Here is a 27551-nt window from a genome sequence, read left to right as displayed (position 1 = left end):
ATGCTAAGATTGCGAGAAGATCATATGGCGATTCCAAGGTTTCTTTTGTCAGGTCTTGACATGTGGATAAGCTCAATGGGCGTTGTGATATGCTGGTAATACACAAAGGGACTTACGCTTGGCTCGTTCAATTCACAATGAAGGTCTAGACAATGAAGCTCTATCATTTGGGTCTTGGATCATAGATTTCAAGAAAACTGAAAAAGAGATAGGGGTTTAGAAGCTCTAATCTATTCCTAAGAATTCAAGAGACGGTATTGACTAGGTGAAACCAATAACCATGCTTTGCTTTGCCACACTAGGATAACTGCACAAAGTGGGTGCAATCTTCAAGGGATGTGCTTATGATTTTCATGTCATGAATAACTACCATAAAATTGAACAATATTCATCCAGACAGAAGTTAAGCATCCACAAAGTAAGCTCAGACTAGCTTTACACAATGAACAAAAATCATCTGTTCATCAAAAGTATGAGCAAAAGATTCACCATAAATCAACACTTATCAAATCTTGCATTCGTCTAACATACACAAAATAAAATCTAAACTATGATGAGGGATAAGAACCATGTAAACTCCAAAATAATAGAAGTAATCACCATCAATTTGAACAATGCATTACTTATTACTTTGGCAGTCATGAACAACAATTTGCTTATCTTAAAATGTTTTGCAACATGCTCCCATGTTTTGCAAATGAGGGGCGAGCTCAATTTATAGGCTCTTCAATTACAATTCAATGGCCAAGATTAATTTTGAATCAACGGTCGAGATTACAAATTAAAACCCTAATTAGGGTTTGTTACAACTAACTACCCCTTGACCAATGAGAAAATTACATCTGGGGAAACTTGCCTCCCTTGCTAAAAATAGAAGGTTGTTGCATTGTGGTGTGTGCTTTCTAGAATCTTCTGTGGATAAGTCAGGTTCATTGAATTTGGACGTGTTGACTTGGAACAATTTGATTGGTTGGAAGATGACGAGGCGCTGCCTCAGCATGTTGGATATCCTCCTTGGTCACTTTGTTCTTCTTCTGCGTACTTGCCTTAGAATATCTTTCCTTGTCGACGACTTTGTCTTTTGTGCTTGCTTCTTCTTAGCTTTGATCTTGGATTCCTTTTGAGATTTTGATTTCTTCTTCTCACTTGCATTTGAATCTTTGAGGTCTGGAAGTCTCTCCTTGGAGCAAATATCTGTACTTGAAGTTATTAAAATTTTCTTCCCTGATTGCTTTGAAATTCCTCCTGCTTGAATTGGACTGATGTTATTCCTTTGAAGTCTCCAATTTGTGTCAATAAATTGTTTAAGTATGGAAATTTGTTTGGAATACTTTTCTTGTCACTATCTGATTCTAGTTGGGAGCTTGTCTTCAATTCTTTAGGAGATGAGATCCCTCAAGAAGTTGCCTTGATTGCCTCAATAGGTCTAGGATTGTAGATGAAATCCCCCAAGAAGTCCGAAGTTTTTTCCTATATTTTCACTAAGTCTGATGACTTTCCTTTCTTGATGCCTTGAAATTCTTTCAAGTGCTTTGAATTTGGAGAAGAGTTTCTCTGTGCCTTGAAATTGGAATTTTCTGTGTGAAGTATTTCTCATACTTAGCCAAATTTTGGCTATGCAATTTCATTTTGTAACACCTTCATGCAGACCTTTTAACTTTAGCCAAGATTTTGGCCATCTCTATGCTCGGATGAACTTTGCCTGTGGATTTGCCTTCAATTCTGAATTTGGCTTGTTTTAAGTAGGGCAGACTCCATCCTTGGACAAGGATTTTATTCATTTCCTCTTTACTTTTCCTCTTTATTCTTCTTCATTCTTCCTATTTCCTTTCCAACACTTAGTCAAAATTTGACTCTTTTGTTGTGGAAAACTCCACACTTAGCCATTTTTTCTGAATTTTTTCTCCCCAAGGTATCAACACTTAGCCAATTTTCTGAATTTTTTCTTCCCAAGGTTTTAACACACAGCCATGTTAATGTTTGATCAGATTTAGAGGTTATGGTATTTTAATTTTTCTATATAAGATATTGATCACAAAGTCTTTATAATTTCTTCTTGAATATTAACACATATATATGTCAATCTGCAGAAATTATAATATCAATACTGATGATATGGAGAAGTAAACAATATGAAGAGATTGCAATATAATGTCAACCTTATTCACCGTTGTATTTATCAGAATTTATCAATGCTGATTACACAGTATATCGAACTATCCAATTTCGTATATGACAGACTTCTCACACTGCAGCTCGCTCTATCTTCTCTCACAATATTCTCCGCTTTAATAACTAATCTTGACTGTACTTATATTAACTTCCATATGTCGACTGCTCTCTATAATGTTTGTTGTGTATATCTTTGGCCTGCACTTATTGATTTCTGTACTTACCATTAGAATCGAATTCATCCATATTATATATGTTTTTGATTAGACATATCTATGAATAGACATGCCTCCACATGAACTATGTTCACGTGGAGTCATGTCTCTTCATAGACATGCTCTACTAAACAGCAATGAACGATTACATAATCGTTGATATTAAACAGCATAGTAATACCAATCTGTTTAGCAGGATGATCGATTCATTATATTGATCATTCCATTGATCAATATATTCGATCTTCATAACCAATTATAAATAATTCGATTCTCATAATCGAATCAGCATGATACAATTTATACATAGTTAGTTTAATGTATAATTGATTTCCATAATCGATATTGGTTAGACTTCTAATTGATACATAATCAGATTAGTCGATTCACATAATCGACTTCATTAATGATTAAGTACATAATATTGTTCTTTAATCGATCCAAAGTATGATCGATTCACTTTATCATTCAATCACAGGCAGATCGGTGATTTGCAATGATGATTATAATCATCTCCAGAATTACATGATTTATATATAATGATCATAATCATGTATGTGTATATTTAATTATATATATCCATATATATAATTAAATATATATACATGATTATTCATAATCATGTTATGATTAACATCATCAAGGTAAATACATTGATCAGACTATATGAAAGGACAGATATCAAATGTTCACATATATGACTTCATCGGTTAGATTAATCTGACCGAAGCTACAATCATCAACACTCCCTCCTAGCTAGGGAGGATTAAATCTATCCAATAATGAAACACAATTAGTCCATTTATTGTGTAGAGGAAGATATATCACCTCACCGTGATATCCGGAGTTTATGGCAAGAACAAAAAAGATCAAGTCACATGATATTCACCATAACTCACAAAATATCCATATTTATGGTATGTGCACTGGCATCATGTCTCATGATGTCTACCATAAGGATATCAGATCATGGCATATCCACGGATATTAAGTCACATAATATCCACCATGACTATCTCTTAAAAACTTTTTGGTTTATTTAATAATATCAAGTCTCCTGATATCTACCATAATATCCTTAGAAATACTAACTATCATGACATGTCCACGGATATCAAGTCTCATGATATCCATCATGATGGTGAAGTTGATCATTGTAAAGTCGTCATCTTACAATATCAAACAATTACAAGTGTTCATTATTGAAAAGTCGTCACCTTTCAACAATGTTCACAGGGGCTCATCAAGCACTGAATCAATGTTGTCATGGAGTCACACACATGACATTAATCATGAACCATATCAGATTAATAAGTTGCATTAATAAGAGTTTACACTTTAAACATCTTATAATAAGAAAGAATACATTAGTATAATAAACAATACAACCAAATCAATGATGCCCAGACAGAATCTCAGCTAGGGCTACATTTTCCACCATACCAAGCTTATCTCGAAAGTACACAAACTTTATTTGGGAGAGAGGCTTGGTGAGAATTTTTGCTGTCAATTCATTAGTACTAATGTTTCTTAACTGAATAACATACCTTTCCACATGACCTCCACATGCATCACTCTTGGTGTATTCCAAGCTCATCAAGTATTCATCTATCTGGAAATATCATGACTTAGGAGTCAGCATAAAGGGCCTTCCAGTTTACATGGGACTCCATCCCATGAATCATAATCTTTGGACTGATCACTAGTGAAGCCATCATGACATGGTCCACTCCCTCTGAATTAATATGACCAAGATCCTTAGATATCAATCGAAGCATATCTTCTTAGTTGCTCCCTCTGTCACTGAAGCATCCCTTGCTCACATGGACCCAATCATGGACGATATCTTGCTTCAGGAGACTTTCATTTTCTGGAATGATCCTCATATGTCTGAAAGTGTAAGGTCCACTCCCTCTGAATTAATATGACCGTCACAGGAATATGACTGTCCTGAGATTTAGAACAAAATCCCCTAGCAGTATGCTCCCTCTCACTTGGAGAGCCCTCTTGTCTCAACTTTGCTTTGTAACCCTAGATGTCATCATCCCTTGTACGAATGCCTCAATAATTACCTCCAATGGACTATTTGCACTTTAGCAGGTAAATATTAAAATGGAAATGAATTTCAATCTCTACATCACAAATAGAAGTTCAAAATTTCACAAGTTGTGATCCTAAGGAGGTCTTGTATGTAGGAGATAAGTTTCTCATAGTAAATTGAAGAAATTTAACCATAGGATATCCATATGCAGCTTGTTGTAAACAAACATCTGCTAACAATGTTGATTCACAAATAACACGCATAATTTAATTGCACGAATTAATAACTACATATGAAATTCATGAACATTATTCAATCATAAAAGAAGAACTTATCTCTTTCAAGTCAGATATGAATCCATCTGAATCCTTTTGTGGAAGAGTTTCACCAACATCCGCAATGGAAGCTTGAGGCATAGTCTTGGTAGGACATTGCATTGCATAGTGACCATATTTGTCACATCTAAAGCATTGGATTTCTGAAATATCCTTCCTTCTCTTGGATGTAGAAACACCATTTGATCTCTGTCTTTCTTCCTTTTGAAGTATCCTTTCTTTCCCTTCTTCTTGGTGGAGTGTGTGGCTAGTACATGAATGTCCTCATTCGTGGAGCTTTGTCCAATCCCTTTTGTGATCAGTCTCGACTCTTCTTGAATGCAATCAGTTTTTAGATGATCAAACTTAGGAAGTTTAGATCGAGCGCTTATCCCTTGGATGAATCCTTCCCAAGATGTAGGGAGTTCGTTAAGGGCCAGCATGGATAACTCCTTGCTCTCAATCATGTGTCCAATGGTGGACAGCTGATCTCTTAATTCTGTTATCCTCATGAAGTAAGATGTGATGGTTTCTCCCTTGTTCATTTTGACATGGTGGAGTTGCTGTTTTAAAGCCAGAGCCCTGCTAGTATTATTTATTTCATACATGTTCTCTAGAGTTGTGAACATTTGATATGTTGTATCTAGTTTGGATATGATTGGAACTATATGATCCTTCACTGCATCCACTAGTATCTTCATAGCTTTGTTGTTGTTCTTTGTCCATATAAGTTTCTCATCATCTTCCTCAGGTATAGGTATTGCCTTCTCCATAAATGTATTCAAATCATGTTCTTTTAGTGCAAGCATGATTCTAAATTTCCAAGATACAAAATTTGCAGCTCCTTCAAGTCGGTCCTCAAATCTAACACCATTCACATCTGATCGCATCTTTCCTTATGCTAGCTTTGATACCATGTTAATGTTTGATCAGATTTAGAGGTTATGGTATTTTAATTTTTCTATATAAGATATTGATCACAAAGTCTTTATAGTTTCTTCTTGAATATTAACATATATACATGTCAATCTGCAGAAATTATAATATCAATACTGATGATATGGAGAAGTAAACAATATGAAGAGATTGCAATATAATGTCGACCTTATTCACTGTTGTATTTATCAGAATTTATCAATGCTGATTACACAGTATATCGAACTATCCAAGTTCGTATATGACAGACTTCTCACGCTGCAGATCGCTCTATCTTCTCTCACAATATTCTCCGCTTTAATCACTAATCTTGACTGTACTTAATATTAACTTCCATATGTCGATTGCTCTCTATACTGTTTGTTGTGTATATCTTTGGCTTGCACTTATTGATTTCTGTACTTACCATTAGAATCAAATTCATCCATATTATATATGTTTTTGATTAGACATATCAATGAATAGACATGCCTCCACATGAACTATGTTCACGTGGAGTCATGTCTCTTCATAGACATGCTCTACTAAATAGCAATGAACGATTACATAATCGTTGATATTAAACAGCATAGTAATACCAATCTGTTTAGCAGGATGATCGATTCATTATATTGATCATTCCATTGATCAATATATTCGATGTTCATAACCAATAATAAATAATTCGATTCTCATAATCGAATCAGCATGATACAATTTATACATAGTTTAATGTATAATCGATTTACATAATCGATATTGGTTAGACTTTTAATTGATACATAATCAGATTAGTCGATTCACATAATTGACTTCATTAATGATTAAGTACATAATATTGTTCTTTAATCGATCCAAAGTATGATCGATTCACTTTATCATTCAATCACAGGCAGATCGGTGATTTGCAATGATGATTATAATCATCTCCAGAATTACATGATTTATATATAATGATCATAATCATGTATGTGTATATTTAATTATATATATACATATATATCATTAAATATATATATACATGATTATTCATAATCATGTTATGATTAACATCATCAAGTTAAATACATCGATCAGACTATATGAAAGGATAGATATCAAATGTTCACATATATGATTTCATCGGTTAGATTAATCTGATCGAGGCTACAATCATCAACAAGCCAACTTTCTGAATTTTTTCTCCGCAAGGTATCAACACTTAGCCAATTTTCTGAATTTTTTCTCCCCAAGGTATCAACACTTAGCCAATTTTTTGATTTTTTTTTTTGGCGGACTTTGAGTGTTTCATGCCATGTTTGGGCAGACTTCATGATTGCTTGGACGTTGGAAACTCCTACCTTGAGCGGAGTTCATGATGGCTTGGACGTTGGAAACTCCTACTTTGAGCAGATTTCATGACTTGCATGCCATTGTGCAAGGTAGACTTTGCACTTCTTAAGCCATGTTTGGGTGGACTAGACATTTGTCTCGCATATTGTTTTTTTTTTTTGCTTATCTCCTTGGGCGGACTTCAACATTGACATGCCATTGTGCAAGGTGGACTTCATGACTTGCATGCCATTGTGCATATGCTAGGGCAGACTTTGAGGTTGTCTTGCCACGTGCAAGGCGGACTTGACACTTACCTTGCAATGTCCCTTGCATCTTGACATAGGGGACCTTAAGGTTGTCTTGCCATGTGCAAGGCGGACTTCAACTTTTGTATGCCACTCCATGGCGGACTTTGCACATGATCTGCCATCTTCACCTTTGGCATGGCGAACTTCATGTTTGGCCAAACACTTTGAATTTCTTCCATTGCTATCTCCATTTGAACTTGTCCTTGGCGGACTTCATGGTTTGCTTGTCATTATGCATGTTTATCTGGAACATCTGAATGAACATTTTGTCCAGAGATTTTACCCTGCTTTTTACACTTGGAGACACAAATTTTTGATTCTGAAGATAGGAATGCTGTTGCCATGACCTAAGGGACCCAATCCTAGGTCAACTTTCAAAAAAGCTGAAGAAAACAAAAAGCAAGTGAAAAATCTGTTTCCCCGATTGGTCCCAAAGTGCCAAAAATAAAAAAAGCAGAATCCCACAAAAATAGGAAAGTGTCAGAATTGACCCTAAGCAATTGCGTTTTTCGTCCTTTGGGCCTCTCGAGCACTTTAATGATGCCCGGACATTATTCCGAGCATGATTTCCCTAATTGACCTGGATGACTTCTCAAAAACTCTAATTCCTCATGGCAAAAAGACTAGTGATTAGCAATTGCGACGCCAAGGCAAAACTCTAAAAAGCAAAAAAAAAGGGTGGGTCCCCATTTGCAATGAGGCGATGTGTGAAAAAGGTCACAACAGGTTCCTTAAAGATAGAACTAATTACACCATAATTATGGATATTAGGAGTTTATAGCGATGGCTGGCATACTACTACGCCTTTTTCTTTTCTAGAGTTCTCATCCTTATTTTTGTTTCTTTAGAAAGCATATATACATTATTGGCTCACCTACTCCCCTTGATCTTTATGTTGTTTAAATATCTTCTAGATTTTTATTGAGCACATTGTTACCTTTATTGCTGTTTTATATCTCATTGGTTTTGTGTGCATATAACTGAAGTTTCATTTTATTTCCTTTCCAGGTTGACATTGCACCAACATTAGCTCTTCTTCTAGGTGTGCCGATACCACAAAATAACATTGGTGTTTTGCTTCCACATCTTTTTTATTCATTCACCGGTATGTTAATAATGCAAGTTTTCCACTTCATTTAGCTTGATCTTTCTCAAAATTTTCAGTCAAATATATGCAGTTCCATTGTTTTGCTTATTGCATTTTTTGTATTATAAACTGGATAGGCAAGAATATTTTGTATTACAATTTTATTAAAATTCCAACATGGAGTTGATAAATAAGTTTTTATTAGGTTTATAATTTAGTATTTTATGTTTGAACATCCTTTGCTTTTATTTGTATTTCTTGTCACATTTAGGCAGTTGTGAATTGCAATATTTTCCAGCATTCATTGCTCTTTTTGAAATATTTTCCAATATTACCTTTTTTATGATTGCTTTTTGTAGCTTTTCATTTTTTATCCCCTTGTTTTGTTTCTAATTTCAATTCATATAAGTGAGGCAGTTTAGTATATTTCACAATATAGTTAGTATATTTCACATTCAAATAATATAAAGCAAGTCTTATAAGTGAGGCTAAAAACAATATAGTTAGCAATAGAACGAAATAAAGAAACTGTATTAACATTTACCCTCAAATGTGTCCCCCAAATCTGTAATGTGAGACTCCACAAACAATGAACCAATCTTTGGCAAATAGGAATCCCAATCAGGAAGACAAATAGATACCTCTTGCAATGTATCGTTAACAAGAGATGAATTTGTGATGTCAACTAGAGAAGTAGGAGCTGCAGGAGGAGTCTTGGATCATAATAACTCTCAATTGCTACTTCATATTCAAACTCCTCTAAGTTACCATCATCAAAGGGAAAATTGTCAACATCGTCAAGTGGAATAAGGCAATCTGAGGTAGGATCATCTAGGAATGGAAGAACATGTGGATTTCCAAAAATCTCCCAAACAATGGTCCAAACTGTGCGTGGGCATTGAATACCTCGAAACTTGGCATAGATATTGTTGGTTAACATATTTGTCCTTCTAAACTAATTCCCAAGCATTGACTCTATATACTCGGATTGAAGGACAAACTTGCAACTAACAGTTGGGCAGATTATATGTTAATCTCCCTCAATATTTTAATGGTACAACTCCCACATAAGATCAGCAATTAATTATTTGAAAATAAAAATAAATATGATGTATGCTTTTTACCAGAAAGCCGGAAAGGCACTCGCACTTGCATATAACTGTAATTTCAAGATATGACAAGTGCAAATAACTGTAATTTCAACAAACAAGTGATTTATTTTACGAACTTCAGATTCATAAACCATCCAATTCAAGCTATAGACCACAATTTTCAACACAAATTGAAATGCTCACAATTGAAAGTTGGAATTTAGACCATACAACTTAAAAGATAACTAGCATTGATGTAAACATTCACAGATCTGAACATCAATGTGAAGATAAGAGCGCTTGAAATAAAACAAATGCTACAACTTTCAAGAGATCATTCAACATGCGTAAGCACACTGACTAAATCACATATAAGATGGAATCTCAACTCAATGGACACAAACAAAGAGATTATTTGGAAGCACATCAATTTTTTTTTTTTGATCTTCTAATATTTGGCAAGCATGCAAAATAGTATCAAATCCTATCAAAATTGTCCAACCTCAATAAAATCTTTTCAAACAGTATATTAAGCATAATTGTATATCTGTCTCCATCGGTAATCAGTTTCAAATAACTGAGTAACCACAACGAAGTCTTTAAAACATAATTAGAATTTAAAACATAATGTCTTTGTAATAAAACAATCATAAACATTGACATTTTCATGTTGCTTCACGGCTAGGAAGATGGGTTTGCATTGGTATCATTGCTCTGGCCAACTGCTGATGTAGCATTTCTTGCCTTCAGGTCTTTGTAAGCTTGTGTTATAACTGGGACCTTGCATTGCTCAGGAATACCCACATTCTAGATTCTAAGCTTCCACAGCTTTCTCCCTGCTCTTACATTATCCATTTAGTCTAAATAGCCTGTAGAGGATTCTGCACACATTGTAAGCATAGAGTCAATGGTGGCTAACTTACTGAGATTGTCTACACCTATTGACACCGAATTTGTCACATCTTCAATCATTTTTGTTAAGCAATTCATCATGGACTCCGCCATTTCCATTTCTATGCCATCTTCCTTCGTCAATTGCACCTGGAATACTTGGAATTCCCTTTGAATTTCTTCAATAATTGAATCACGTTCCTTAAGAAACTTGTAGTTCTCTCCTGTGCTCTGTCTTAAGAAAGTGGCCTTCCATTCTATTCTCCTTTTCCATACTACGCATTTGTTCCTAATGAGGTTGGCAATTGATGTTTCTGCAACAAATTTATCCACTCCAAATTCCATACCCTCTTTGATACCATTATATGCATGCTGTTAGATCTCACCTTTTGTTTTGACATTCGACATATTAGCGTTAGTCTCTTTCCTCAATACAATCGCTTCATCCTATATCTTCTTAATCTCAGGAATATATTGGATTCCATCTTCAATAATTCTTTTTGCCCATTCCTTTGTTGCCTTCCCAAGTGTTTTATGGTTTTGCAATTTGTTAACTATTTCTTGGCTGATAGTGGCCTGGCTAATTGATTCAGAAGTAGGATCTACTAGATTTGTATTATAAGCTGTCAATGCTTGTACCAATTGCTTAAGATCCCTGTTGTCTTTTCCATCTTTCTCAATCCTTCCCATTACTTTTCAAGCCAACAGATGGAAGTTGTGGAGATCTCCTTCTGTTGAGGATGGCCCTAGATAAACCTTTTTAATCGTAAAGTCTTTGGTATAAATTTGATCTTTTTCTTGTTGTTCAAGTAGTTGGGCTATTTTTACACATAGATTTCTAGTATTGGGATCCTCCATAAGCTTAGAGGTAACTTTTTGCTTCTTTGTCCTTGGAACTTTGTGTGAGAAATAACCTACTACATCTTGTTCTGGCAAATTGACAGGCTCTATTTTCCTCTTCTTGGTTAGAGATTGCTCTAACCAATCAGTGGAAGTAGTAGTCTCTTGGTCTACTGTTTTGGAACCAAGAGGACGATAATGCAAGGCTCTCCTAAAAAAGGGCTTTGACTAGATAATGGTGGCTGAAGAGTTGACTGGGTGGATGTATTAGCAGTTGGTAAACTAAGATTAGAGGTATCAAGGGGATCAAGAATTACTTCTTGTAATGGGGGAAGATCCCTGTTTTCTCCTGTAAGATCTTCTATTAGCATCTCCTTTGGCAGTCTTTTGCTTCTACTTCTAGTAATTCTAGTGTTTTTGGCAGGAGAATTTTCACATGTCTTCTTAATTCCCTTTACCTTTCCTGGAGGTTCTTCATCACCTCCATTTGATGCAACAGTTATGGTCACACTTTGTTGTAAAGGTGATGAATTAATGTCAACTGGATTTTGATCATGAGAACCTTGTGTTTGACTTTGACCTCGTGGTGCTTGTGAGGTCTGAACTTCTCCTCCTGACTTTTCTGTTGTTTTCCTTTCTAACCATTTCTTAGTCCTTTTAAGGACTACTATTAACAGTTGTTCTATTGTGTCAGGTTTGTTTAGTCCCCAATATAAAGGTTTCGGTCGCTGCATTTGTACTTGATTAATGTAAATTGTGTCAACTACATCAGTCTTATCATCTTGAATGCCAATAAAATTCAATCTAACATTAAAAGAGACAATTTTCTTTAGGGTCAATCTGCTCCAATCCCTCTTCCTTACTTCAACATCACCGTTGCAGTCAGCCCAATAATCTTCTAACCAAGGGATCTGAGTGAACCCTTTACCCCATTTTAAATTTTCACTCACATAGTTCTTACTGTCAAAAGGTTTTCTTGCAACATAGTAGTCAATAGATGAAAGATCCCTGACTAGATATCTTATCCAAACTGCTGATTGTTTTCAAATTCAAATTCTTTGACCAGCGAAAAGTGTTTTTTGGGAGTTTGTGGTTTTTCAATTTTTTGTTATTTTTTTGGAATTTTGACAATGCACGAAAATATAATAAATGCAATACAATAAATATTGAGTTGGAAATGAAATTCAAACTTTTGATTTTTAATTGCAGCAAGTACATATAAATTTGAAATGTCTATTCTTAGCAAACTAAGCCAATTAAGGCCTACCGGAAGTCCAGCGCTGGGGTTTGAAGGTGGAATATAAGCCTGGAACGAGGGATGACTGAACCAAGCACCTCCAGATGATTTTAATGGTTGCAAATGACTTTATTTCACTCTAGGATAATTATCTAAAACCTTTTGATAAAGAAACCCCAAGTCTGGTATGAATCCTGAAATCTTGCTAGGCAAGATCTCCAAAATTAGCCCATTTTTCCACTGTTTTGCTGTTGTAGATCAGAATTGACGTCCTTCCACCAAAGAAGCTATTGGATTATTCTTATTTGCTGATAACAATAAAATCTGATCACTCGAACCAACTAATTAACCCTTAATTTATTTATTTGGCTTCCCCAGGCAAAGTAAGTGGTACGGCCCTGCTGGGAAAGGTACGGTCTGCATAAAACAATATCAAATCTATTATTTGCTGATGGAACCTTGCCCAGATCTGATTGGTTGCCTCCTATACTGCTGTAACTGACAAATGCCTGCTGATTTGACCCTCTATTGGTCATATGCAAGCTGATATAGCTCCCACGCGGTGTCACAATGAAAGGGTTTTCGTCCTTCCACTACAAATCAGAGGATGCTGTCTCCAATTTGCTGTTCTCTGCCATATTGCAGACATGAACCTTCAAAATTAGATGTAAAAATAAAATTCAGAATGCTCTCCAATTACCCCCAAACCTTCTTTTTACCTCTCCAACCCTAATTCAAACTTCTCATGGCATCTTAGAAAGATTCCCATGGAATCTTAAACCTCCAAAAAGGTACGCCCAAGTATGGGTAATCTCATCATTAAAGTGGGGCCACCTTTTGATTAAAAAAACAACTTAGAAAAGGGTGCCATGGTGAAAACATAAAGTTTTTTAATAATCATCTTATAACTTATTTACTTTTCTATTTTTAGAAAAAGTATCTTTAATTATAAAGTTATTTTATTAACTTACCAAAGTCATAAAAATGACTAAGTATAGAACTTCCTTTGGTAAGCAACTCATCTCCAACCACTAAATTCACCCGTGGAGACAAATGATAGGTGAATCTCCATCCTGGTAGATCACTCAGGAAGTGGGGACATTACAATAGATTACTTAGACATGTTCCTTTTCAGGTTAAGAGTATAAGAATTAGATTGACATGAATAATAGCCAAGATCAATGGGGAAGCCAATACCTGACTTGTTTGTATCAGAACACTTAATTCACCTCTTTTATTTATTTGCAGAGTTCAATTAACACAAATCTATCTTCTACATACCTTGGCAATTTCACAGTAGTGTCAGCAAATCCTCCTATTCTTAAATAAGAAAAGGTCTTGAATTGGATAAAATAATTACCTTACACATTTACCAGCTGCATAGCCTCTTGAGACATCCTTCGAGTTGTGTTCCCTAACTAGCTTCATGGTGAACACGTCGTTCATTCTGTTATAAATTATAATGATCATAGCTATTTCTCAATTTAAGCTGAGGGTAAGAATCATTTATTTGAATGTCCACGGTCAAGGGCATATGTTCCAAACCCGACCATTCTCTGATACAGGCAAAGCAATAGAACTGGTTATAGAGTTATGCTTTAAATACTGTTTGAAAAGATTTTATGCTTTAAATTATTTTTTAAATTTGAAACTGATTATTGAAGGAGATATTTGTACAGTTATGCTTTAAATACTGTTTGAAAAGATTTTATGGAGCTCGGACAATTTTGATTGGATATGATACTATTTTGCATGCTTGCCAAATATTAGAAGATCAAATAATTTTTTTTGTGTTCTGAGCACCTTATCTCCTAGAGAAAAGAGGAACCTAAAGATAAAGGCTTTGAAATACGTCATATGGAATGACACTATATAAAAGAGGTTAGTTGGAACTTTCTCGAGGTGTGTTGATAGGGAACAAGAACAAAAACTCCTAAAATCTTTTCATGACGAAGCTTGTGGGGGCCATTTTTCATCTACCGTGACAACATTCAAGATTTTAAGACAATGCTACTATTGGCCTTGTTTAAAGACGCTTCTAAATGGCCATTCTCCAATGTAGGCTAAGCACTAAAAGGGGCATGAGGACATGTAAAATTGTTGGCTCTAAGGAAACCTCACCATTTCGGAGTGAATTTGATCAACTGATAATTTGGGCCTATTCCAAGTATTGTTTACTGTCGGTAATGACTTGGATAAAGAAATACATCCAGTCTTCCAAGAAGTGCACCGTCTGACTCCCCTTAACCCCATGCAACAATACCATGATCTCAGCTATCTCATGAGAGAAGTGAGCCCTTTGCAAATTCTTCAGCAGTTGAGAACTTCCTCCTTTGGTTTTCAATAACGACTTCTTGGTGCTGACATTCTTATATGTAGTTTTCTTTTTACTAAATGTGGAATATGAGATGGGGATATCAAAGTGTGCATACTTCTTGTTTGGTGGGATGCCAATACTTGTCAAGATGGTTTCTTGTTGATAGTATTTAGTAACTCATCATCCACTTTTCTTATTTATCTATTGTTGGGGTCGTATCGGGTTATGCCTTCCAATACTAGGTCCGGGCATTGGACTGCAATAGGGAAGGTGGCCGCTTGCATTAATCCACTTTCAATTACTCATTGGGTAATTGGGTCTTTTTTAGGGCTGTTTAACCGTCTCGAGACTCATACTAATTTACATGCCCTAACATTGTATCTCCTATTTCAGGCATTGAGCTTGAAAAGCTAGCTAGATGCTCATACCCCAAATACTTTGTTCTCATTTTGTTTCAGATGGAAGAGTTATAGAAGCAAACTTTGAGAAATTGGAAAATTTTAATAGATATTTAGCTAATGAACACCAATTGGGTGCCAGTAACACAATTCTTAGCTATAGAAATTTTGAATTCCCTATTACTACAAAGGACTTTGAGAACTTACTGGTTTCATATACAACAATCTTCGAATGACTGCTGTTGTGAAGCTACTTCTTTGTCTATCACACTCTGGCATTTGAGTCCCGAGTATTTGTCAAATTTGGGTGTCAATTATGTTTTCAAATTGCATAAATTATACTTTCGAGGCGCATTTAAGTCACCTTTGTACTTCTTCTGACATAGGATTATTTTCATTCAAGTTGGTGACAACTCTCTATTTAAAGAATTGTTTTGTGTGTTTTTTCTTTTTGAAGTAACCTTTCATAAAGCAAGAGAAAAGCAAGAATCCAACCAAGATTGAGAACCTTTCGATAAACATAATAGGTTTTCAAACCTTTGTAGCTTTGCATCTATTGGCTAAAATATTTAATTTTGTTTGATTGTTGGGAGATGAAGTAGTTTGCGAAACGATGTTTTGTCCGTACATAGGTTTCAAAACATTCTTGGTTCTTCGCCCATTAGTCTTTGAAGACTTGTTCATTATTTGATGTTTGGCCTAGTTTCAATAAACATTTCAAAAATCGAACTCGGTTTTCAGCCAAGCCTTTTCTCTTCAAACGACTTTAAGTCTTTTGACTATATGTATAGAAACAAGCAAATAATAATGGCCAAATAGTAAGATAAACACACACAACCATCAAACATAACCCTTGGTTAGAAACTGAAGTGGTTGTGAAAACTTGTCTTGGTCTCGATGAGGTTGTGAGTTATGGTTCAATGCTCAACATTTGGGAATGAATAGGCTTGCTATAGACTTAGTCGGGTTTTGACATGGTTTTTGAAACCGATTCTTTCTTTGAAGGGTTTCGAGTAAAGGTTTGAGACCTGACTATACTTAGGAATTTCTTAAGTGATCAATGCTAAGGGATTTTATTAGTGTTACAAGGAGTACATTACATATGAGTACCTATGTAATGTAATAAGAACTGGGAACATATCAAAACTTAAGGCAACTAAATTACATATGATATAGAAACAAGGAGTACTTGCTACTTCAGATTTGAAAAAGTTTTAGATCTTGGCCATTATATGAGAAGGGTAGAATAGTATCGTTAGGGTATGCCAACTTGAATGCATTATTACCACATACTTTACCAGATCTTGGAAGGCCCTTTCCACACTGAGTCAAATTTTCTATGAGCTCCTTTGGTTCCCTTCTATTGTCCCATAGTAAGACCATATCTCCTTCCATTAATTTCATTGGTCTTGCTCTTATATCAAAAAAATTCTTCACTCTGGCCTGATGTAAAGTTATGCAATCTACCATATCGGTCCTTTGTTCTTCAATTTTAGAAAGATACATCATCCTCTTCTCTAGGGAGTTTTGGAACTATTGATCATCTACTACTGATTGCAATTTTGTTGCTAATAACTCTAAAGGTAAAGGTAGAGTCACTCCAATGCCAGAAACCAACTCAGGAGACATGCTTATTGCCCTTTAGGAGTAGTCTTGTCTACCCAAAAAGCTTCATATAGCTTCTTGTGCCAATCTTTTTGAGATTCATTAACTAACTTCATGATGGCAACCGTGTTCTTATTATTGGACTTTGCTTGTCCATTACTTTGAGGGTAATAATACGATGAATGTGGCACATAAACACCATGTTCATAATTGAAAAGGATGACTTCATTGGATGAAAAGATTGCAGCATTATCTATTATTATTTTCAAGGGGATCCCAAAACATACCATGATAATTTCTTTGATAAAGTTATAGACTACTTCAGAGGTAGTACGTTTTACTGATATCGCTTCCGCACACTTTGTGAAATAATCAATAGCTGTCAAGATATGGGTGTCGCCAACACTTGAGGGTGGATTTCTTGGCCCTACAAAGTCAAGATCCCATTGTTGAAAAGGTTCTTCTATAATTACTAGTAAGGGATAACGCTACTAGCTGTGGTTCCCCAGTGAACTGTTTGCACTTCTCACAATTTGCTACCCATTTATAAGCATCTTTAAACATACTAATGAATGTCTTAAAATATTGAATGTTGTCATGCTAGATGAAAAATGGCCCCCACAAGCTTTGTCATGAAAAGATTTTAGGAGTTTTTGTTGTTGTGCCCTATTAGCGCACCTCAAGAAAGTACCATCTAACCCTCTTTTGTATAGTGTGTCATTCCACATGATGTATTTCGAAGCCTTAAGCTTTAAGTTCCTCTTTCCTTTAGGAGATAGGTACTCTAGACACTTTCCATATGTCAAGTAGTGGGCAAAATCCGAGAACCATGTATCTTGCAAACTTTGGTCAATTCTTCTTCGATTTTAGGGTTACTTTGGGCTCTGTTGACGTGCCTAAAGTCGCATCGCTACAACTCTATCTGGCCAATGCAGAATAGAATGTTCTCGTCGAGTATCCTATCCTCTCTTGTATAAGGAAGCCCTAATGCTGCTTTTAATCGATCAAAGGGGACAACCTCAAGGTTTCAAATGTCGGTTCTTGATTGCGGGATAACTCAACGGTCGATGTGTTTTGCCGGGAGCACAAGGGGACTTACGTTTTGCAACAAGCTAGTCTACATTTTAAGATTGCGAAATAAAAGTAGAAGGGAAGGGTTAAGAGATCCTAAGGACAGCGATAAGAATGACTAGTGTAGCGGGTAGACAAATTTCCATTAATAGATTCTTGTTTCGCCAGAGACACTGTTGCCGGGAATAATCATTATGTTATGTTGTCATATTGTGTTTGTTGTCGTTGGTAATAATGAGTTATGGCGGTCAGTTAGTTAGTCGTCCCGAAGGGCAGTTGGACGTGACGGTTGGTCGCACCCCTTCGGACATTATATATTGCATACCTTTCCTTTGTAGTGGATCATGATAGTCATGTAATGTTATAAGCACTTGATGTAGATGGACTGTTGAATTAATACAGAGACTGGTTATTTAATATATTTCCATTATGTTCTGTGCATTTACCTTTTGCATTTAATTGTTTATTGTGTGAGGCAAACATTTGGCACCGTTGCCTAGATGTACTCGGGAACGGAAGATGCGGATGGCGCACGGACACGATGGGCCTACCCGTTGGTGAGGTAAACCCAGAGGCCGACGACGCCCGAACAAAACTTTACACAGGAGAAGACAGCGCAATGAGAGAATTCTCAATTCTGCTCCAGTAGCCATCTAGACCTACATCCAACGAGAGGCGACGGAGGCTGAAATCCCACCAAGTGCCGTGTGGACAGTGTTGGAGGTGCGGGATGACGCCAGGCCAAGAAGGAATTGAACCTTGAATCTTCTATATTCAAATAAAAGTGTCATTGACACGAGTTGTATCTGAGGAAATGTATTGCGAATTATGGAAATGTACGACAATTAATGCCCAATCTATTGAATAAAGATAGAAATAAAAAAGCAGAAACGGACGAGTGGGAGGCCGCGTAGAGGGCCTTGATTCTGGAGCAGCAAGTAGAAAGGAGATGGAGGTTGAGGCAACTTGCCGAAGGACGGCCTGCTGAAGGGTGGCTCGAGGGGAACCAAGGAGGTGTCACGGAGGGTGCAGAAGCCGACGGAAATTTCTACGCGTCGCCAGAACACTGTAGGGTGCGGAGCCACGAAGAGTTTCTGGAGGAAACAAGGTTAAGGAGAGATCTAGTCGAAGAGACTCGGGATCGGTTCAGAAACTTATCGCTTACACCACAAAGTGAGGATCCCCAAAGGGAGCCAGGAGTGGGCGCGGGTGACAACGAAGGGGAGGATAACCGTACGGTAGGTGCCACACTCAACAGGCAAAGCACCGTACCTCTAGTCACCCACGTAGGACACACCACCGGCGTCGGAGGGAGCGGCACACAGACGTAGCCACAACCACCTCCAGGAAGGCGACCCCCATTGATGGCGGGCAAACAAAAGTTGCCTAAATTCAATGGAGATGGCAATGATGACCCCGTACAGCAGTGCCGTACGTGTGAGACAATATGGTTAGCCAACAGGGTAGTTGACAAAGCGGATTGGGTGGTGCAGTTCCCTGCCACCTTGAGAGGAGTAGCCATTGATTGGTACTCAGATGTGGACAAAACAAAGGTGGGAACATGGGATGACCTACAGAAAGCTTTTGAGAAGGAGTTTCGACTCCTTTGAGATGATAATGAGATCGTGGCGGAGATACTAAACACAAAGCAGGGAAAGCAGGAAACAGTGCGAACATACATCCGACGATTAAAGGAATTACTGGGGAAGATGGAGAACCAGCCGGCTGACGGACTAAAGAAGAGATGGTTCATGAAAGGATTGCGGTCATCCCTGCGGAGGAAGATGAAAATTGTACCGCCCACTTCATACGATGACGCATACAACTGCGCGATGGATTTGGAAAGTGAAGACAAAACATCGCGGAAGAAAAAGGACAAGTCCTCTGGAGAAGAGGAGTCCTCGGGAGAAAGCAGTAGTGACGAATCATCAAGTAAGAAGGTGCAAGCGCTTCAAAAGGATATGCACTGTATGTTGAAGGAATTTAAGAACATGAAAGGAAGCACGAGCAAAAACGAAGACGTGTGGTGCACTGATTGTAAGGAAGAAGGTCACACAAAGGGCATCTGCCCGAAGAGGGCATTCTGTGAAATTTGCCAGATGTTGGGGCACGCCATCAAGGAATGCCCCTACAACATGAAAGCAAAAGGGAACCAGGTATTCTTCGCCCAAGAGCAACCCTCACCATCAGCGGGCCCCGCCCAGCCGCAAGCCGATGCCACTGCATCATCCGGTGGTTACAGAGGTAACCGAAGAGGAGGGAGAGGCAACAACAACAACAACAATAATCAGAGCAGAATGCAATATGACGTTAAGGGGTGGCCAATAATCCAATGTTGGGCCTGCAACCAATGGGGGCACTTCGCTCGGGAGTGTCAGAATACTGAAACCCCCTAGAGCCTTTGTAGATGGTGCGGCCCTGGTGATCACGATGACACAAAATGCTCGAAACAGGGGGTGAATCTCCTCAATATTGAGAAGATGGGCGAAGTGTTGGCAATCACTCACGCGTAGGCGAAGAAGGCAACGTATCCCGACCCCTGCACAGAGAAGGAGAGACTGCGGGAGGCGAAGGCTGACATTGAACGGGAGATGGCGACAGAGGGACGGAAGAACACGGAGCCGATGAGTCCCTCAACTCGCCTGAAAGCGGAGAAGAATATTATTGGGCAAGTCTTGCAGATGGAGGTACCGATAAAGGTAAAAGACCTAGATTCCATGCCACATCTAAGGATTGCCATCCTCAGCAATGTGCTAAGCACCGCACACGTACCTTCAAGTGCACCACAGGTGGAGGTTCCCGCCAGTCCTTCGACTGACCTGATGTTACTGACCTTAAATAGTGGTAGACACCTAGCTGTGGTAGAAATGGGCATCCTGGGAACCGTTCTAAAGGACACCATTGTGGACGGAGGTGCTGGGGTGAATGTACTACCAGAAGAGACATGGAAGAGGCTGGGGAAACCCACCCTGTGGCCAACCACATTTAATCTGGTAGGAGCCGACCAAAACAGCATCAAGCCACTTGGCATATTGATGGCTTAGCAAGTGACAATTGGTACGCAACCTTTGTTGTTAGATTTTGTAGTTATTCCCTTGAAAAAGAAGGGCTATGACGCCATCCTGGGGAGAGCGTGGTTGATCACCGCGAGGGTAAACCACAACTAGAAGAAAAATACACTTTCCATGGAGAAGGGAGGGCGGAAATATACCATTGACCTACACACCCAAGATGTCAGCGAAGAGCTTGCCTCTTCTGACTTGGACTCAGAGGACTCTAATAAAGGGGAAGGGGGTCCCGATGAAAGCAAGAGCAAGAACACGATGGAGCCGAACAGTGAAGGGGTGCTCGAATTGGAGGGATGTTCTGAAGATGAGGTTTGCTCACTCAACGGGCTCTTCCATTGGCAAATGGAGGACTACGAACTTTTTCACTGCAACATGTTGCAGATAGAGGAGCCCGCCGATCCAGAGGTCTTCCCTATCGAATACAGAGAATATAAGGAGGGGGAAGCCCGTGTGAGTGACACCACCGCACACCAGGAAGAACCCATCAAGTATCACGAGGTAAATTTGAATTTGAAGGAGACAAATCTGGGAAAGGCAAATGATCCCAAGGTCATCCTTGCCGGAGATGACTCGAACCTTGTGTGGAAGGCCATAGCTTTCAAAATCTTTATTATTCTTCTTCTTCTTATGTACGGGAAGGAGGCCGTGGTCCCTGTAGAATTCGTGGTTCCAGGTCTTCGGATGGCCATTGAAAATAGACTTGCCACCAATGGGTCCAAATTGAAACCCTACCACGCGAAGTACGTAGGGGACCCGAGATGCTGGAAGGGTACCCGAGAGCCCGGAGGGGGACCCAAGAGGATGGAAGGGGACTCGAGAGGCCGAGCAAGTGACTTGAGAGGCATGGGACCAACGCGGGAGACTCTTGGGGGAGGAAAACCGAGAAGGATGAAGGGCGATCCCAGAGACAAGGGACCCGAGCCGACGACTCTCTAAGACAACTAAATGAGGAAATTAAAAAAAAAACCAAAAATAAAAACCGTACGGCTGTACGGGACCGTACGACAGTTGACCGTACAACTGAAAAAAAGAAAAAAAGAAAAACAAAAAATCGTACGGTCTGTACGAGCAAAAAAAAAACAAAAAAAACTCGTACGCCAGGTGATCGTACAGCTTGCAAAAAAAAAAGAAAGAAAAGAAAAGGCAAAGCGCATTGTACAGTGGGGCCACGCATCCACTGTGCGGTGGCACCGCGGGGTCACCGTGCGGTGGCACCACGGGTCCACTCTGCGGTGGCACCGTAGGGTCACCGTGCGGTGGTATCGTGTGCCCACTGTACGGTGGCACCGTGTGTCCACCGCGCGGTGGCACCGCGGGGTCACCTTGCGGTGGCTATTTTAACCCGCACAATCGAAGAGGCGAACAGAGGAAAATAAATAAAAGAAGGAAACAACGCGGAGGAAGGAGATTGCACACACCCGCACGCCAAGTACACTGCACAAACAAACACAGTCGTACGGTGGAGGGATATTGACTGCACGGGAAGTTGTCCGTACGCTGGAGGTGTGTCCGTACGGTAAGGAGGTTGTTGACCGTATGGGGAGGTTGTATGGTAGGGGTGCCATCGGGGACATTACAGTGACAAAAAAAAAAAAAAGACGACCAGATTGAAAAAAATTATTCGATGATGTCTGGAGCCAGGACACTGAAAATATTAGAGTGGAGAAGAAGGGTTTTGGCATCTTAAAATATCACAGAAATGATGTGCGCCATGGACTTTCGTGTGGTTTTGAAGGATGTAAATTGGTGTTGGCGGCGGGGGCACTGCCCCTCGACCCCGCTGGGGCGCTGCCCTAGACCCCCAGTTTATTTTTGAGCTACAATACACTTTTTGAGTCTGGCGAAGGGCATCAAAGAAGGCACGGTAAGTGTTGGGTTGTCCCGTACTGTGAGAAAGAACCCTGAAGATCAGCATTGGCGAGAAGCCATAAGCCGTGGAGGGAGACGGATTTGGAGGTACAAACAGAGTCTGAGGGAAAGCATTGCAAAGTTGTACGGTACCAGAGAGTTATTCAGTTCAGTTAGCAGCCTTTGGGGAGTGTGATGGAGGATTTGAGGTGTCTCTTAGCCTTTGTGCCAGAGGGTTGTGGCCACCTCCAGGCAGGAATGGTACACTTGAGGAACTCGGAGTATGTCTCGGCTGGACGAGAGGTTGCCTTGGTGGATGCAGAGAGGGCTCGGGGGGAGCTGACCACCAGGTTGGAGGCAGTACTAGCGTGAGACTTAGCTCAGCGTACCCAGGAGTTAGATGCCGAGAGGGCACCGCGGGTGGCTATCGAGGACAAATTGGCTAGGGAAGACAGTATCATTTGAGTAGCAGTTGGTGGAGGCTGAGATTGAAAAGCGTGTTTTGCAGACAAGTTTGATGGTAGCAAAAAAGGGTTTCAGGCGAGGATGCAACAGGTGTATGAGTTCCGGGCTTGACTGGCATCAGCAGTTCCTGCAGTTCATCTCTATTTTGTATTCTGTCGTCCGGAGACGACTTCTTTTCTTGGGGGGGATGATGTTGCTGGGGATAATCATTATGTTATGTTGTCATATTATGTTGTTGTCGTCGGTAATAATGAGTTACGGTGGTCAGTTAGTTAGTTGTCCCGAAGGGCAGTTGGACGCGACGGTTGGTCGCACCCCTTCGGATATTATATATTGCATACCTTTCCTGCGTAGTGGATCATGATAGTTGTGTAATGTTATAAGCACTTGATGTACATGGACTGTTGAATTAATACAGAGACTGGTTATTTAATATATTTCCATTATGTTCTGTGCATTTACCTTCTGCATTTAATCGTTTACGGTGAGAGGCAAACAGACACCCTCACAACGAGACAAGAACAACAATCTCCAAGGGATGAAGGATTTTCAGACCGGAGACACTCATTTAGGCAACCAATTTTGGTGCAGCCTAAGACGAACACCTGTAGTTGAACTAAGCACATTAAGGCTCAGACTAACCATGCATGGTGACCTACAATCAGCAGGCCCCCAATGGTATGAACCTAGAATGCATCAAATACCCCTCCACACTTCACCATTAATATCCCTACACTCTAATTAACCAACTGAAGGGAAACCATGCAAACAGAAGAAAACAAAGACAACAAACACCATGATTCAATGTTCATATATTTGCTTCAGCTGCCATTACAACAATTTCTGCAACATTTCTATGATATTCCTAAAATCTAACTTTCTACAAAACTCTAACCTATTCTAACTACCTAAAAATCTAACAGCCTAACTGCTTAAAAAATCTAACCCTTTACAAAGAGAGGCATCCTGCCTTTTATAGAATTTACAATTCTGAGTCAATGGCTAGGATCGACCGCATCCAAGGGCCCTGATCTGCCTTCCAGAAGCATGGCATCTTTAACCCATGCCTAGTTAATTCTCAGTTATCCCTTCAACCACCCTCTTCAGCTACCGACCACTATTTGACCACTACCTGTGTCCCTTTACTTTAAATTCATTAGGTGGGGCAAATAGGCAGTCATGTACAATAAAGTATTTCAGTTTTTAAACTTTAAACTGATTTTCTGGAATTTCCTCCAGTAGTGTATTTTTGAGAATGCACATTTGTTGCATTCTGAATGTTCTTTGGTCTTTGGTCTCGGTGGTGGACTTCAATTTGGGGTCTAGCGACACGCTTCCCAATGCTTGGTTCCAATCTCATGCTCCTGCATCTTCTTCTCCAGCTTCCAGCACCTAGCTTTGATCTTGTGTTAAGTCATCACTTTAGGTCTTCCTGATGTTGTTTTCCCGCGAACAATCAATTTCACCTTTAATCAATCAATTTGAAAAATTAATTAAATTAATTTGACAAATATCAAATTTTATTGAACGTCTGGCTTCGTCTCGGTGGAATTTGGGCTTGTGAAGCTCTTTGTGAAATGTATCTTTAAAATGCCTCCTTCCTAATGGTAAAAATTCGCTCATTTAAGAGTTTGCCCGATTTTGGTTTGTTGTCTCTAAGGGCTTAAATGGATTTTGGGCATTTTGATGAAAAAGAGCGATCTTCTAGATTGCGAGTTTTTCAAATTTAATGCCCCTTTGCAATTCGAGCTATTTGCTTGAAATGAGTGATTTAAGTTCTTTAAGTTTGAGACATCCCTTTCTATAAAAATCGCCCATTTCCAACTAAATGAGCAAACTTAATCATGTGGCAAATTCAGGGTTTCAGGCTAAAATGCATGACTTTGAAGCTCTTTCCTTTTCTTGCCAAAATCGCTTGTTAATGGAATTCGGCCATTTTGTTAAAAATGCAAGATTTGATCTAAATTATTCTTCGGCATATTGAGGAGGAATGTGCGATTTTAAACATTTTAGATGGCCTTCTAATTTCGGGTTGGTAGGCGACTTTGGAGGGGTTTATATGGAACTTTTATTATTTTCGGCTTAATGAAGAGATTTGCAAGATTTGGAACTCTTTGAAGCTTTTCCATTATTGACATTTTTCACTCAATGATTTTCAGGATCGTCGAGGTGAGATTGCGCGACTTTGAAGCTTTTGTTTCGGCTCAATGAAGCCCTTTGAGTGACTTCGAAAATTTTGGCTCAAAAACCCTAATCTCGCGATTTTACTTTTTTGTGATTTTCGGCCTAAAAGGTGATTCTGCGAGTTTCAAGTTGGGGTTTCTCTTTAACGCCTATGATAATTTTCGGGCTTTTAGCTCAAAACGCGCGATTCAGTGATTTTTTGCCAAATAGGGTCGATTTTGCGATTTGGAGCTTGCTTCTTATTTTCGGGATATATGTGTATATCGCGTGACTTTGTGTCTGGAGTCGTTTTTGGCCTAAAAGACGATTTTGTGAGATTTTAAATCTTTCACTGTATTTTCGGCATAATAGCCAATATGGCGAACTTGAAGCCTTTGTTCATTTTCGGACTTGAAGGAGATTTTGTGCGTTTATGACCTGTGAATGATTTTCGGCTTAGATGAAGATTTTGTGCGAATTTGCATTTTTGGGGTTTTCGGCTTGAATGATGTCTTTGGCGCAATTTAGTTTCATTCACTCTCAAGACTTCGGATTCTTTTGCTTCAAAAACGCCGAACTTGCTTCCTAAACACCGAAAAGCCATACCACCAAAACTTGGGTATGTATGAAGTATACGCAATTATGTCTTTTTCTCAAAACTTGCAGGGCGACGAGGGTTATTTGGGATTTAATTTGCTTATTTGGACCGCTTTTATCATTTGTGCCATTTTCTCTTGTTTCCTGGCTTGTGCAATTTCGGGTTAATGGCAACAACAGAAATCGAGGGGGGGGGGGATTTCGGCAGATTTGGGGAATAAAGTAAAACGAACTCCATTCATAGAGCTCTCCCTACTCCCCTTATCGGGCAGACCCAACTACGGGGGTCCACTGTCCAAGATGGGGTTTGTGTGCAGAATGCACAACAACCCCCACAAGCTTTGTCATGAAATGATTTTAGGAGTTTTTGTTGTTGTGCCCTATCAACGCACCTCAAGAAAGTACCATCTAACCCTCTTTTGTATAGTGTGTCATTCCACATGACGTATTTCGAAGCCTTTAGCTTTAAGTTCCTCTTTCCTTTAGGAGATATGTACTCTAGACACTTTCCATATGTCAAGTAGTGGGCAAAATCCGAGAACCATGTATCTTGCAAACTTTGGTCAATTCTTCTTTGGTTTTAGGGTTACTTTGGGCTATCAACTGGCAATAACCTTTTTTTCTTGCCAAATTTGTAGGTTTAATATCTAGATCATATTCTTGTATCTTAGCTACCCACGTTCCCCTCTTGTTGCATCCAACATCCTGTTGTGTGAGGGTACTTTTTATTGGTGTTTTTGGGAGATATACAACTGAGTTGGAGTGCAGGATATAAAACCTAAATTGTTTAACTGCCTTAACTACTGTATAGGCATGTTTCTCAACATGAGAATATTTCAATTCGAGTTTCTTAAGTGGGTTACTCATAAAGGCTATAGGTGCTTCAATGCCTTGATCACCCCCTTGCTGTAAGATAGAAGACGACGTGTGTTCAGATGCATAGCAATATATAATGAATTCCCTCTGAAAGTCGGGGCTTACTAGTACTAGTGTTTGAGCTATTGGGCCTTTAATGTCATCAAAATCCCTTTTGCCAACTTCACTCCACTTAAAGGATTGTTTTTCTTTCATCATGACTACAATATGTCTAGTGATCTCAAAGAAGTCGGGTACAAATTTCCTCAGAAAGTTGACTTGCCCAATGAAAGACCTATCACCAGTCCTATTTTATGGTAAGTTGAGTTGTTGAAGTGCCTTTATCCTGTTGAGATCAATTCTAATGCCTTCCTTTGAAACTATACGTCCTAACAACTTTCCTTCTATCACATAAAAGACTGACTTTTTAGGGTTTAGAGAGATGCAGTGATCTCTACATCTTTGTAGGACAGTTTCAATATCTACTAAATGATCTTCCCTCTTCTTTGAAAATACTATTAGATTGTCCAGATATATGACAATAATTTAATTCTTCAAATCTCCAAAAGATAGATCCATCTCCCTTTGAGATATTGATGCATTAATAATAAGACTGAAAGGCATCCTGTTATATGCAAAGGTACCCCATGGTGTTGTAAAAGAAGTTTTATGCTGGTCTTCTTTTCTCATGCTGATCTGATTATAGCCAGCAAAACTGTCCAGCATTCACATCATTTTG

General features: G+C 38.8%; 1 protein-coding gene across 3 annotated transcripts in view; it reads left to right on the top strand.

Annotated features, from left to right (window-relative positions):
- LOC131073146 (GPI ethanolamine phosphate transferase 2) overlaps window positions 1–27551 on the top strand; it is a 142779-nt gene that overhangs the window by 93198 nt on the left and 22030 nt on the right. For all 3 annotated transcript variants that reach the window (XM_058009627.2, XM_058009571.2, XM_058009697.2), the window contains one exon: window positions 8288–8384. In XM_058009627.2, coding sequence (XP_057865610.2) covers window positions 8288–8384 — 97 coding nt within the window. The remainder of the gene's footprint in view (window positions 1–8287; window positions 8385–27551) is intronic.

Source organism: Cryptomeria japonica, chromosome 3 (genome assembly GCF_030272615.1).
Source record: "Cryptomeria japonica chromosome 3, Sugi_1.0, whole genome shotgun sequence".
NCBI lineage: Eukaryota > Viridiplantae > Streptophyta > Pinopsida > Cupressales > Cupressaceae > Cryptomeria > Cryptomeria japonica.
Note: the sequence above shows the minus strand (reverse complement) of the source record. Positions and strands in the feature narration are given on the sequence as shown.